Source organism: Trachymyrmex cornetzi, unplaced genomic scaffold (assembly GCF_001594075.2).
Source record: "Trachymyrmex cornetzi isolate Tcor2-1 unplaced genomic scaffold, Tcor1.1 scaffold797, whole genome shotgun sequence".
In the NCBI taxonomy this organism is placed as follows: Eukaryota; Metazoa; Arthropoda; class Insecta; order Hymenoptera; family Formicidae; genus Trachymyrmex; species Trachymyrmex cornetzi.
Genome location: NW_017300132.1, coordinates 773,201 through 788,921, shown reverse-complemented (window position 1 = coordinate 788,921; position 15,721 = coordinate 773,201). Strand labels below are relative to the sequence as shown.

Here is a 15,721-nt window from a genome sequence, read left to right as displayed (position 1 = left end):
ATAGGAATAAAATTGTTCATTGGACCAATTTTAATGAATTTTTTATTAATACCAATGAATACTTTTATTGTATTTACGTACATTTTTGGTTCAGTGTTGAGTTACGTTTTATTGACAAAGTAGTAAATATGAGATTATCGTGATCCATAAAGGTTTGTTTATCCCCATTTATTTCACGTCTTTTTCTCTTCTAACAATAATATTAGCATAATTTGAGACAAATTTCATAATTTAAAATGTACTAGTACATTTAAAATGTACTAGTAAAAATGTAAATAATACAAAATATCTCATGAAATTGAAATACATAATTTAAAAATAATCACTAAAATACATAAAGTAGGCCCATTAAATAATCGATCCAACGCTAAAAGAAATTCAACATATACTTTTTTCTCACGGAATATAAAGGATCCTCTACATATAAATCATAGGCGGTCGTGAAGTCTTAAGTCGTAGGAGACTGACCAATTTTAATCGAGTTTTCTTCTTATATTTGATTGTGATTGGTTGGTTTCTTACAACTTAAGACTTCACGACCATCTACGACTTCTATGTAGAGGACCCTTTATCCATGAGAAAAGTATTGAAGTGAAAGTTGCGCAAGCGCATTTACCGTTTCTTGCTCATCAGTATTCATCTTCGTTCTTTCAATAAGTGCAGTTATAAGTTATTTCTTCTATTCTTTAGAATGAAAATATTTATAGAATTTCATATCCACTATAGATTAGATATATTTATAGATTGTATGTACACAAAGTCAAAGGAATTTAACGAGTAATAATTACAATTTTTTAAAAATAATAATAAATATTTTTATAAAGTAAGTAAATGAAAAACCAGAACAAAATTCGCAGATGTTAAATTATGTATATTTATAAATATATAGGATTCATTCAGACAGATTTCTTTCAGAGAGAAGTAATTCCGCTCTATCTATACAAGAGCTCTTTGTCAAAAATTGCGGGACACCCTGTATAACATATAATTTTGCTTTTTTTTATATTTTGTTAATTATATCTCTTGAAGAAAGTTGAAAATGATTGAAAAATGTTTTAGTAACTATAAATGAATAAATGAGAGGAATACATAATTATTACCACATTTAAATGGTTGATTAAATATTCCCTACATATCCTTTTTATAAATTCTAACGTTACATTTTAGAAGTTAAATTAATTCAATCATTTGACTACAACGATACGAAATACCAGTGAGACTAAAATATTTATCACTTGACACTTTTTGTAGGGTAGAAGACGAACGGTTAAATAATCGATTATGTGTGGAACGAAATTTAACAGATGTTTCCTTTTCATAGAATATCATTCATGCGAGAAATTGTAAAGTAAATGTTACACAAACATATTATTAGTTCGTCAGTGCTCATTCGTACGTTTCAATATATTTGTATTTGTACGTTACATATGATCTGCTGGGGTATAAATGTTTTATATAAAAGTATCACACGTAAATATTGTTATACAATAACAATGTTATATACATTGTTATACAATAACATTACTGTATAATAATTGTATAATTAATGTACTTATATTTCTATTTTTCTTTTAATGTATAATTTATGTATATTTCCTACGTTGCCTATACTAAATTAAATAATGTTTTACAAAATATGAAATAGTATAAGTCTAAATATCAAACAGAAAATTATAAAATGGTGATATTAAAATAATATCAATTTTCAAAGCACAACATTAAAAAATAGAATAAATAATATACCTATATGTGTGTGGCATTAAATTAATCTAAAATTCTAAAAGGTGTGAAGAAGAAAATTTATTAAAAAAAGAAAGTTAACACATAAATATGTATATTTGTCGATCTTTCTTTTACATTAAGTATTATTGTAAAATATTTTTTCTTCTATCCTTCATTTATACATTATTTATGGGAATGTTTCTACTTTTTAGACATGAGATATATTGCAAGCCGTCTTTCATTTACTTCAGACTATTATAATACAAATTATAATACATTGTTATGATCGCATTGAATTCATAACAGTAAAGTAAGAAACAGATGCTTTTATTAACTGTAAAAAAATTATGTTTGCTTTTTCACTTTCGGTTGCATTAAAAAAGATATATTTTTGATATTATAGTATTATAATACATAAAATATGTATTTTGTGTACCGTGGCAAAACATTCTAAGGACGCCACAAATAATCCACCGACTTCCAGGCCAAAACTTTTACTACCTCTTTGCAGCAGGATCAATATTAGCCTTTGTATGGGTAAAGGAGTTACGTACCATTGAACTTTGTATCTAAAATGAATGATATAAAAAATTTGGAGAAAATAAGAATATTTACATGCTTATTCATTATGTATATATTTGCTATGTACTCCAGTAATACTCCAAAATTTAATTACTAATATTTTTCATTTCTTTATTAGTAATTTAGGGGCCAATTTTGTAACTTTTATTGACTGTATAATTGTAGCGTTACACTCGTTAAGAGTTACAGAATAAACCACTAAATTTCTTTTATAATATATAACTATAATACAAAACAATTATATTACTTACGCAGTGACAAATATGTAATTATTATGATCTATAATTTGTTGTCCGACCAAATTGGATAAAAACATGTATGTAAAACAGATAAATGTAATTACGAAACATACCATAAGTTCTTCAGTATTATATTCGAATAATACAATCTGAAAGATCTAGTAAACGAATGTATTATTGGGATCAATTCCTGAGAGAAAATAGTATTATATAAACGTATTTATTAATTTGCGATAGAATTTAGCACAACATTCAACTACTATACATTAAAGTATTAAGCTATACATATATTTTTATAAATAGAAAATTCCAAATTTTAAATGTAATACATATGAAATATCTCTTAGTACTGTTACATATACTATATTTTAAATAAATATTACAACAATTTATAAATTAACTTGAAGATACCAAAAACTTAATGTCATATTATTAAAAACCAGAAACTATGTGTAAAGTGAATTTCTGGTATTAAAATTAAAAGATATATTTTATTTTTCACATGATTATTTTTTATTTAATATTTAAAGCTGGTATTCTAATCATTTAAAAATCCGAATACGGATTTGAAAGTAAAAAAATTGTGTCAATGAATATATGTCGATAATATCTCAAAATCAAAATTTAAATAACCCTTTCATAAATTCACCCTTAAAATATTCTAATCTCTATCAATATTGTTTGTTAGAAAAAGACATTAAGATTATTAATCAAAGCAACGTAACGAAATAATATGCAATTCATTAATATGGATTTGTAAAAGATGAGACGTACTCGAAAAATATTTAGACTCATAGTAAGAACTCCAACTGCTATTAAAAACATGAATGAGATTTGAAATCTGGATATAAAATACCTGGAGAATCTAAAAAAGCAAATATATGTTATTACGAATGTTATACATGTATTACAAAATATGTAGATACCTACGTCATAGATTTTCTGTGAATATCTATGGCATAAATTAGACCTTTATAAACCAAAATCTCTTTCTGCCTACTAATATCTTTTAATGAATAAATATGTATGGCTCTCTTGATGCGATAACTGTAAATAATTTAATAACTGATAACTATAGCAAGAAATAAAAATACTTAATAATTTTGAAGAAATAAGAGAAAAAAATTAGCTTATTATAGCCCTTAATAATATAAATTAATAATATAATTTTTATAAGTGTGCTCGCATTGCGGATTTATTATTGATCTGGTCCTATAGCGTAAGACATATCTGTGCACAAATACTTATTATTGTGATAAGTTTATTTGTATTATTGCATATAAACCCGGACTATTGAGAATTTTTAATAACATTAAAATATAAATGAAAATATTAACTACTTCTCATGTATATTTGATGTTATCCCATTTAAAATTTTACATTCAAGGTAAAGCTAAAAAGTAACTTTAGATACACTATATTGCCCATTACTGTAAGGAATCGTGCATACTTCGTTATTTCCTTATTTTATTAAACTAACTATTTGAACTTTTAATTTGAAGCATATGAATAAATATTTTATAAAGTAAACTTTTCGTATCAAAACAAATTTGAAAATGAGATAACCAAGAGTCAATTCCTAATTAAAATTTTATAACAATTTTTAAGATGCTTATTAATATCAAATTAATGATATTCTTCCAAGATGTTGATTACATCAATATTATTATTATAACAGTTACTTTTCAATTTAAATGTATGATATTTTTACTCTAATTCTATTTATGACTGTGTTATATGATTGAAAATAATAGTCGCGTAATTTATAGAATTTAAGCACTTAAAGCTCGATCTACAATTGCGTAAACGTAGATATAAGGTTATGGAGGTAGTAGTAGCAGTAAATGTTGTACAATATATTAATCTACAATCGTGTAAAGATTCAACGAACTTCATCTTCAAATCGAACATTACTCACAACACTTTCTCCGTGTTTCGTACTCGTAATATAATATATTTGTAATATAATAAACTCGTCAAATAATATATCATAAAATAAACTCGATAAAAGATGAAAGGACACTTTGCATTTCTTTCCATACGTCGAGACAAAAAGGACAACAACAATGTTAGACACGTGACAGCACTCTGATTGGTTCACTCTTACGTTTTATGTAGTTGTAGTCGTGAAAGATAAAGTTGAATCATCTTTTACAACACGCTTTACAACCGGGAATGGCAGGTTAAAACTTCGCTTTACAACATTTCACAACCATTTACAACTACGTTTACGCAACTGTAGATCGTGCTTTTGATACAACTCATACAATGTACGATTTTGTTACTCATTGTTATTTGTGTATTCACGCAGCATGGACACTTTGTTAAATTTTTTAATTATTATATATGTTTGTCATGTTACACACACACACCTAGCAATCTTAAACATTCCGCAGACATATTGAAGATATGCTATGAGCAATGTCCCTGTTCCGAGTATTACTATGTTCCCTATAGTAAAAGATATATTTATATGGAAAAACAATAAATAGAAATATTTTTGTTGATCGATAAAATATTCTGTGGAGATCTGCAGGTGATGTGATCGAGATACGTTTGTGTATAACACAATATCAATAAACTCCAACCATAGAGAGGTGCCCATAAATACAGATAAGCTACAAATAAAAAAAACTACTCAATATTATGAAGTCTTAAATACAAAATATATTCTTTCATACTCTTTAAAATTTTATATTGCTATATATGTATATTTTAAAATATTTTTTATGCGAATTTTTTTCAAGTTAAATCAGTATATATATGATAAACTTTATTAAAACTACTTTTGCTTGAAACGTTTCCTAAAATCAAAAATAAAAAAATTTTTGGAAGTGGTGAATTAAAATGGAGCAGTCTATATTTAAATAGATATTTTTAGTTGTAAAAGTTTTATTAAAAATTTTATTAAATTTCAACATAAAAAAAATAATGTTTACTGTAATAAGATGTTTTACTTCCTTACTTGTAAGCACAGCCGTATACTGTTTTGCGTTATTTCCATATTTTTCTATAATAGCAATTTCGTCACTGTCTCTTAAATCGTTATAGACATGCTGAATTTGTTCCAATAAATTTTTTACCTATTCTATCAATAAGTTTTTATGCTATATATCTTATTATTAGTATAATTTAAAAAAATTAATAAATAATATTATTTATATATATACACTTCGCAAAAAAATTAAAGGATCACTTAGTCTATCTCTAAAAATAAGTAAAAATTCAGAAGAGTGTAACTTCGTGAAAAATGATCGTAATGAGATTTTTAAAAAAGCATTTTAAAGCTTGAAATCTTTACTTTTGAAATCGGTAATCGATATTTCGATATGACTGATTTTTTCGGAGTTATACAAACAGAAGTGGATATCCGTCAAATCTGAAAATTTTGTACAAATTTTACAAAAGTTTATGGCATGTACTAAAAATCATACACAAATGCGGTTTTAAACAATCGAAAGAATGAATCTTTATCTTCAATTTGCTTTTTTATTGAAAGTTGTACGATTTTTTTTCGACGAGTTATTCGACATTCAATAAAAAGGATCATTTTTGCTTCAATGTCGAATAACTCGTCGAAAAAAAATCGTACAATGTTCAATAAAAAAGCAAATTGAAGATAAAGATTCATTCTTTCGATTGTTTAAAACCGCATTTGTGTGTGATTTTTAGTACATGCCATAAACTTTTGTAAAATTTGTACAAATTTTTCAGATTTGACGGATACCCATTTCTGTCCGTATAGCTACGTAAAAAATCAATCAGATCGAAATATCAATTGCCGATTTCGAAAGTAGAGATTTCAAGCTTCAAAATACTTTTTTTTCAAAAATATAGTTGAACTTGCCGTTTCACTGTTAATATAAAAGGAATTATACTTTATAACAAAGGTGCTAAAAGCAAGTGCGGTAGAAAGAACTTTGATGATGACTTCTGTAGAACACGTTGAAGTCAAAATTGTTGTAAACTGTAAATAATAATTTAAAAAAAAAGAATAAAAAATCCTTATTATATTTTAGCCTATTTTAACGTAACTATAAGCCATTACTATCACTTTATACAACAATTTTTATCAAGTCGCATAATTGGGTTTTGCGGATTAATTTTTATTCGAAACCAATGTTAAAGTGCAGTCGTTTCGTAAACATTACAATTTATTTCAGGGCGAGGGGCAGCCTGATACTATATCAAGTTGATACTGATGAAGTAAACTGTAAGTTAACGAAACACTGGCATTCTAATAATGGATTTGGACAAGAAGATAACCCGCGAACACATGACTTCTATATGGAAAATTCCCATGAAAGCCTCCCGTGAAATATTAAGTTGTATAATTATAATTTTCAAAATTTCATATTAATATAATTATGTAACTGTATATAATATAGAAATCGACATAGAATAACATATTATTACTCGTACGTATAACTATATGTATACGCGTATATATGTACTCGCACGGACTTTTTTTATACGTATAAAGAATAAGATCTTACTAACATTTGCGCTAATTTTTTATATTTAATCGTTCATTTGACATATTTCAAGTAAATTCATATTTTCAAACAAATATCAATTATGAATTAATCAACAAATTTGCAATTATAAATAAATTTTAGAGATCTAAGATAATACTACAATTTAAATCTTAATACCTGAAATATAATGCAAGTTATAAGGGTGCTATATATACATATTATTTGCAATTCAACAAATTTTGATTTTTCATAAGGCCACAAACCAACTATTAACAAAAGAGTTCGATTAAGACTAAAATATCTCTCCACAACACTGATCATGTCTCAACTAACTCTAAAATGCTTTTAACGGAATTGAAGAGAACGAAGTTGCGCTTATCCCCACCATTCAGTTGATTGATTAAATGTTTTTAATATTTTCTTCTAATTCAAGAAATGTTCTACAATTTAAGACAATTTCAGTAATTCAACCAATTTCGCTAAATTGTTGAAATTTACATAAAAATTTTAAGAAATTTGTTGAATTTTCAATGAAAGAAGTATCGTGAAATGTGCAATAAAATGCTCATGTAATATTAAAACCCTCGCAATTTAATACTGCTTTTTAAAAATATGTCACATTTAAGCGATCGATTCAACTACGGAGAAATTCAACAGATGTTCTTTTCTCGTACAATAACATCCATAACAAAAACTATGGCTGTAAAACTAGCGCAAGCGCTGTAGATCCTTTTTCGACGATGCGTATTCTCGTGCTTCATTCTAAAACACGCTCTTGTAAGTTACACTTGAATATTCAGGGTCATTACAATCAACTTTAAAATACAGTATATTAATTATAAAATTATTAGTCCGTATTTTTATATTTCACTTTTAATATAAATGCGCGTATATAATTTACATTACATATTTCTTACATATAATTTACGTTATACATATAGTGCAGAATTTCATAAGTAAATTCGCGTATTTATAAATAAGTGCGAAGTGTGTATACAGACTATTTTATGGACGTAATTTATATTCTTTTCTTTTTTCGCATCTACTCCATTCTCTGTGAAAAGGAAGATATCTTCAAATATAAGAATATATATATCAGATTGTAAGTAAAGGATGGGGAGTCTTTCCAAAATGGACGCAATAAAATTGTGCTTATTATTATAAGTATGCATTTCTATTGACATTATTTTATTAATATTTTTTAAATTTAACTTCTTTTATTTTAAAAGATCATTTAAAATAAATCACCTCGAGTAAATTATTGTTTATGATATATGGAAAAATTTTTAGAATTTTCTTTATTAATTACATATCAGAGATGCAAAATACAAAATCTAACAGAAAAATTACATTAATTTCCATTCAACAAGAAAAAAATCTGGTATGTGATATTTACATATGATATAAAATGAAGGTATAAATAAATAAAAGGAAAATCTCTTTATTACTTTAAATTAAAATTGAAGGCATGTTGAGAATAAAGATCAATATCACGATTTAATACAGCTTATTTTATCATTTGTTGCATTAATATTACGATAAATGTACACTAATTACATTCGGGACACATTACGATGACGATATAAAATATATTGTTCAGTGATACACTTTTGTGTACAGAGAGGGGATTGTAGCTTTGTTTTGCTCGAAAATAAATATTAATTAATTTTTTTTCGCAAGTAAAAAATTATAGATGTTTTACGGCACATTTTCACTTGTCCCTGACGCATCATTCTTTACCATGTTGGAACTTTTATCTTCAATATTCTTGATATTGCTAACATCGGATAACGATTCAGTAGGTACCTATACGAAAAAAAATTAAAGTATTAAAAAATAGAATGGAGGATAATTTATTATAAAAAATTATCACATACTTTTATAGGTAGGGTAAAGTAAATAAAGAGGATACTTATCGTCCGAACAGGCCACGAAAAAGAAGATTCGCAGGCAATGAATGTACTGTTAAAGATCCTATGGAAGGAACGAGTTCATCAGCCAGAAAATTACATTTTGCAGGTACAGAAGCCATTGTTATGACTCCGACTCATAATTACCGTATCATTGAATTTTTAGCTATTTTTGGCGGAATTGCGCGAATAGTTATTTGCAGACATTGTAAACAATATATAACATTTGGCGAATCAGACCATCGTGGCCTTCGTTTTAAAATCATAATTAGATACCGATTTCGTTAAACACCAATCAACTGCGATACTTTCATTTAAAATACTTATGAAGTCAATCTTAGAATATTGTTTGTTATGAGATTATTAGATTTTACTAGAGAAGGGGGGCATAAAAATCTTTTGTGGGTTTATGGACCTCGGCCAAAGCCTAAGCCCTTCTGTGTACGAAAATACTGTGAAAAAGTTCATGCCGCGACAAGTGCAGTATTTGATTTTTTGTGTAGAAAAGCGGTTGATGAAGAAAAAGAAGAAAATACTAAGAATGGAATACATTCGTTAAATTTAAAAGTGTCTGGCGACGCCATTATGTATATTTATAAAGATATAGGATACATTCAAACAGATTTAGTTCAGAGAGAAGTAATTCCACTCTATCTACAAAAGAGCGCTTTGTCAAAAATTGGGACACCATGTATATCATATAATTTTGTTTTTCTTTATATTTTGTGAGTTATATCTATTGAAGAAAGTTAAAAATTGAAAAATGTTTTTTTAACTATAAATGAATAAATAAGAGGAATATAAATACTAATAAGTATTACCATATTTAAATGGTTGATTAAATATTTCCTACTTCCCCTTTTTATAAATTTTAACGTTAATTTTATAAGTTAATTATTTCAATAATTTAACTACAACGATACAAAATACCAGTGAGACTAAAATATTTATCACTTGACACTTTTTGTAGGGTAGAAGTTGAACGGTTAAATAATCGATTCCGTGTAGAACGAAATTTAACAGATGTTTCCTTTTTATAGAATATCATTCACGCGAGAAATTATAAAGTAAATGTTACACAAACATATTATTAGTTCGTCAGTTTTCAGTATTCATGCGTATGTTTCAATATATATGTTTGGTTTAGCTCGTCTTGAGGATTTGGGAGACGGTTGAGTGTGGCCAGTGCCAATGATTAACTCGGTAAAATGAAATTTCTTGTCTTTATTACTCTAGTATCACAAACTTCCCAGCAAACGAGAACGGATTGGATTGGATAAATTCATATGAATCAAGTTTTCAAATCCGCGTAATTCGTGAAAAATTATCGAATTTTGTAAAGCCTGAATACGCTGAATCCGTTTCTATACGTCTATACAAGTATAATAATGTGAACTAGAGTGGATTTATATATAGATTCGGAAATAAAATAATGGTCGTCTGCGATCCCAGAAAGTGATTTATCGTTGGAAAGTATGCACCAAGATAATAATCACAGATATATGAATTTCTTCCCGAATGAGGCCTAGTACTATACCCAGACTATACAACATTACGGATTCACGACGACAGGGTATGACTCCTAGATATAACCTGCATTGTGGCCAGAGTCTAGAAATTACCTTTTCTAAAAATTACCTTGTCGCCATACAGAAAATAAATAACCAATCCATAATTGCTGATTCAAGCGAATTACGGATAGAAAAGAATTTAAAAAATTCAAAAACTTGATTCGACATCACTTCAATGAATAATTTTCAACATTTTTCAATAATTTCTCGTTTGCTGGGTTATTCACTCTAAATATTACATACTTTCCATCACGAGTAACCGAGAACGACTATCAGTTCACCTTTTCGCTCGCTTTTTTTTTTATTCGCCCGGAGAAACCGACTTTGTTTTTCTCGAATGTTCTAGACGTTTTCGATTTTTATCTAATGTTACCCGCAAACTAACACCTCGATTTCTTCTCCATTGGAATGAAGCGCTACATCCATTATATTCTTGCCAGGTTACTGTGTGTGCAGCAGTGCTTAATTGCATTGTCGGCTATACGCTATATTCTTTCCGATTAGTACATATTCGATTTTGTAACACGTTTCTACCTATTCTTCGCTTTTCGTTTTCTTGTTTTCGTTCGTCAGTAACTCTCTCGTGACTCACTGCCTGTGTTTGTTCTGTTTTCTACGCTCGCACAGCTGATCGCTTTTGCACGGAATAACATGTATACGTGTCTCGTGCAAATTCTGTATCTCCTTTCTTGGCGATGACAATTTATTATATTAATTTTTCCTTTGCAGCCGGGATAGTAGCGATAAATTCGCCATAATGTATTTGTACGTTACATATGATCTGCTAGGGTATAAAAGTTTTATATAAAATTATCACAAATAAACATTATTATACAATAACATTACTGTATAATAATTATATAATTAATGTACTTACATTTCTATTTTTTTTAATGTATAATATATTTTTAATGTATAGTATATTTCCTAAATATTACTATAAAATATTTCTTCTTCTGTCCTTCATTTATACGTTATTTATGTCAATGATTTTGCTTTTTAGACATGATATATATAGTAAGCCGTCTTTCATTTATTTCATGCTATTATAATACAAATTATAATATGTTAATACAATACAAGCAATTTGACTGAACTAGTTTCAATTTTTATCTCTGATCGCATTTGTTTCTTGCAAATTAAATTGACTCATTGTTTGAATTACTGATTATGTCCTGATTTACCAATCGCAGTTGAGAATGTGTGCCGGTACATTTTTATTTAATGACTCATCATATTGAATATTTTTATCATTATGGATTTATTACGACTGTTATGATGAAGAATATAACCTATAATATTAGCGGAACGAAAAGCATTGCATTGTTGCGGAAGATATAAAGAAATAAGACCAACTTTTTGCGTAACTATAAATTGTTTAATTTGTATTTAACCGTTTTATTAATTTTGTTAAATTTGCTTTAATTTTTTACCCCAAGGATGACCTAATAATAAGGTTGAAAAGAATGTTCTAAGAATTTGGAATACATAAAAATCTGGCTTATAGCCCCTTTTATGATTTATTGTTTATTATTCTTGAGCCATTATAAGATTATTTTTATTATAATATATTGTTATCGCATTGAATACATAACAGTAAAGTAAGAAACGGATGCTTTCATTAACTGTAAAAAAATTATGTTTGCTTTTATTTTGTTACATGATGTAAAAAATATATTTTTTTTATTACAGTATAGCACGTAAAATATATATTTTGTGTACCATTGAAAAAGATTCTAAGGACGCTACAAACAATTTACCGATTCTCAGGCCAAAACTTTTACTACCTCTTTGCAGTAGGATCAGTATTAGCTTTTGTGTGGGTAAAGGAGTTACGTACCATTGAACTTTGTATCTAAAATTAATGATAATTTAAAAAACTTGAAGAAAATAAGAACATTTACAATTACATTATACTTTTTCATTATGTATACATATATTTGCCATGTACTATATTAATACTTCAAAATTTAATTACTAATACTTTTTAACTTTTTTATTAATAATTTTGGGGCCAATTTTGTAACTCTTAACGACTGTAATTGTAGCGTTACAGTCATTAAGAGTTACAGATAAGCTTCTAAATTTTTTTATAATTATAACTACAATATAAAACAATTATATTACTTACGCAGTGACAAATATATAATTATTATGATCTATAATTTGCTGTCCCATTAAATTGCATATAAACATGAATACCAAACAACAAGATGTAATTGCGAAACATGTTAAAAGTTCTTCAGTATTATATTCGAGTAATACAGTCTGAAAGATCTAGTAGACAAATGTATTATTGGCTGCGTTCAGAGAAAACTAATCAATTACGCTTAGTGATTCTTTAATATGATTGGTTCTTGCCTTTAGTTCTTCACTGGATCTAAATGTGAAAGATAATTATATTGAAGAATCACTAAGCGCTAACTGATTAGTTTGTCTGCCGAACGCAGCCATTTACATCAAATTGAGAGAACATAGTATAAATGTAATTTATTAATTTGCGATAGAATTTAGCACAACATTTATCTACTATAAATTTATGTATTAAGCTATACATTTTTATAAAAAAAAATTACAATTAAAATTACAAATTTTAATTGCTATATATGTGTGAAATACCTCTTATTACTATTACATATATTAAAATATTTTAAATAAATATTACAACAATTTAAAAATTAATTTGAAGATACAAAAAACTTGCCGTGATATTAATAAAAATCTGAAACTATGTATGAAGTGAATTTCTGGCATTAAAATTAATAGTTATATCTTATTTCTCACATGATCATTTTTTTTTATATTTAAAGCTGGTATTGTAGTAATTTATAAAGCCGAATGCGGATTTGAAAATAAAAAAATTGTGTCAATATACATATATAATATATATCGATAATATCTTAAAATCCAAATTTAAATAATCTTTCCATAAATTGATACCATTAAAATATTAATCTAATCTGTATCAATAATGTTTGTTAGAAAAAGATATTAAGATAATTGATCTAAAGCAACATAACGAAATAATATGCAAACCATCAACATGGATTTGTAAAAGACGAGACGCACTCGAAAAATATTTAGGCTCATAGAAAGTACTCCAAGTACTAATAAAAACATGAACGAGATTTGAAATGTGGATATAAAATAGGTAGAGAATCTAAAAACAAACATATGTTATTACGAATGTTATATATTTATTACAGAATATATAGATACTTACGTCATAGATTTTCGATGAATATCTACAGCTCGAATTAGATCTTTATAAACCAAAATCTCTTTCTGCGTACTAACATCTTTTGACGTATAAATATGTATAGCTCTCTTGATACGGTAACTGTAAATAATTTTAACTGTAGCAAGAAGTATAAATAATTTTGAAAAAATAAGAAAAATAATTGGCTTGTTATAACTCTCGATAATATAACATAACTCTCTCTTTTATTAATATAATTTAATTAAATAAATTTTATAAGTGTGTTGCGTTGCGCATTTATTATTGATCTGGTTCTATAGCGTAATACATATCTGTGCACAAACATTTATTATTGTGATAAGCTTAATTGTAATATTACATAAACCCGGACTGCTGAGAAATTTCAATAACATTAAAATATGAACGTAAATACACTGAGAAAAAAAAGTTCAAAATGTAATAATTGGAAACAAGGCAAATAAGAGTCGTATGTAATCATCAATTAACTAAGAAGTGATTAACACATTCAAGTTTATAATTATCCAGTAAAGAAGTTCGTTTGAAATATAAATTGTGTAATTCTAATTATAAGTATAACATGTTTCGGTTCTACATTTGAACCATCTTCAGATACAATATAAAAAAAAAGTTCCTGTTTCAAAAAAATATTAGTTGATTCAACTAAATGTAGCGGTCACGGACTGTCGAGCAAATATTTGTTAACTCAACTAAATATTTGTTACTTCAAACAAATAACATGTTTTATATTACAAGATTTTGTTAATCTAAATATATAAATATTCGAACTAAATAATCATTACGAACTAAACGCATTTAGTCAAGTTAACAACTTTTTTTTCTCAGTGTATTAACAACTTCTCACGTATTTGATTTTATCCCATTTAAATTACTTTCAAGGTAAAGCTAAAAAGTAATTTTAGATACACTGTATTGCACATTATTGTGAGAAATCACACATATTAATATTTTGATATTTCAATAAATTAACTGTTTATGCTTTTAATTCTAAGCATATTAATAACTGATATTTTTTATAAAGAAAACTTTTCATATCAAAACAAATGCTTTTTGCAAACGAACGAAAAGTCCATTCGTAATTTAAATTTTGTAACAATTTTTTAGAAGCTTATTGACATCAAATTATTGATATTTTCCCATGATGTTGATCAATATTATTAATATAGCAGGTGCTTTTCAATTCATATATATAATATTCTTACTCCAGTTCTATTTATGACTGCGTTTCGTGACTGAAAATGATATTGGCGCTATGATTACAGAATTGGGAATGTTATACATATAACTACTCATATAAAATTCACGCCGAAGTATTTAAGCACTTAAAATAAACCTCCTACCATGTACGCTCTTGTTACTTTTTGTTAATCGTGTATTCACGCAGCACGGATACTTTGATAAATTATTTAATTATTGTATACGTTTATCATGTTACCTAGCAACTTTGAACATTCCACAGGCATATTGATGATATGTATAGAACAATGACCCTATTGCCAATACTGCTACGATCCCTATAGTAAAAGTTGCATTTACATGGAGAAACAATAAATAGAAATATCTTTGTTCATCGATAAAATATTCGGTGGAGATCTGCAGATGATGTGATCGAGATACGTTTGTATATAACACAATATCAATAAACTCCAACCATAGAGAGGTGCCCATAAATACAGATATGCTACAAATAAACATAACTACTCAATGTTATGAAGTTTTAAATACAAAATATATTTTTTAATACTCTTTAAAATTTATATTATTGTATATATTATTTTAAAATATTTTATATGTGAATTTTTTTCAAATTAAATCAATATATCATGAACTTTATTAAAATTAGTTTTATTTAAAACATTCTTCTGAAATCAAAAATAAAAAAGTTTTCGAGGTGATAAATTAAAATAAATTGGTACTATAATTTCTCTCATATTTTTCAAAGCAATACTATCATTGCAATCTCAATCTTGTTTCTTAACAC

General features: G+C 26.7%; 4 protein-coding genes across 4 annotated transcripts; all 4 read right to left on the bottom strand.

The window, feature by feature from the left end:
• Positions 1-2,002: 2,002 nt before the first annotated feature.
• Positions 2,003-2,659, bottom strand: LOC108768425 (uncharacterized). Its single transcript, XM_018518836.1, has 3 exons — positions 2,556-2,659; positions 2,159-2,291; positions 2,003-2,056 (listed from the first exon to the last, which is right to left on the bottom strand). The coding sequence occupies exons 1-3, from the start codon at positions 2,657-2,659 to the stop codon at positions 2,003-2,005; spliced, it is 291 nt and encodes a 96-aa protein (XP_018374338.1).
• A 568-nt stretch (positions 2,660-3,227) lies between these two features.
• On the bottom strand, positions 3,228-5,148 carry LOC108768424 (uncharacterized). The gene is made up of 3 exons (XM_018518835.1): positions 4,916-5,148; positions 3,474-3,590; positions 3,228-3,408 (listed from the first exon to the last, which is right to left on the bottom strand). The coding sequence occupies exons 1-3, from the start codon at positions 5,146-5,148 to the stop codon at positions 3,228-3,230; spliced, it is 531 nt and encodes a 176-aa protein (XP_018374337.1).
• A 6,928-nt stretch (positions 5,149-12,076) lies between these two features.
• LOC108768423 (uncharacterized) lies at positions 12,077-12,734 on the bottom strand. Its single transcript, XM_018518834.1, has 3 exons — positions 12,634-12,734; positions 12,225-12,357; positions 12,077-12,127 (listed from the first exon to the last, which is right to left on the bottom strand). The coding sequence occupies exons 1-3, from the start codon at positions 12,696-12,698 to the stop codon at positions 12,077-12,079; spliced, it is 249 nt and encodes an 82-aa protein (XP_018374336.1). The 5' UTR covers positions 12,699-12,734.
• A 759-nt stretch (positions 12,735-13,493) lies between these two features.
• Positions 13,494-15,408, bottom strand: LOC108768422 (uncharacterized). Its single transcript, XM_018518832.1, has 3 exons — positions 15,176-15,408; positions 13,726-13,842; positions 13,494-13,662 (listed from the first exon to the last, which is right to left on the bottom strand). The coding sequence occupies exons 1-3, from the start codon at positions 15,406-15,408 to the stop codon at positions 13,494-13,496; spliced, it is 519 nt and encodes a 172-aa protein (XP_018374334.1).
• Positions 15,409-15,721: the final 313 nt, after the last annotated feature.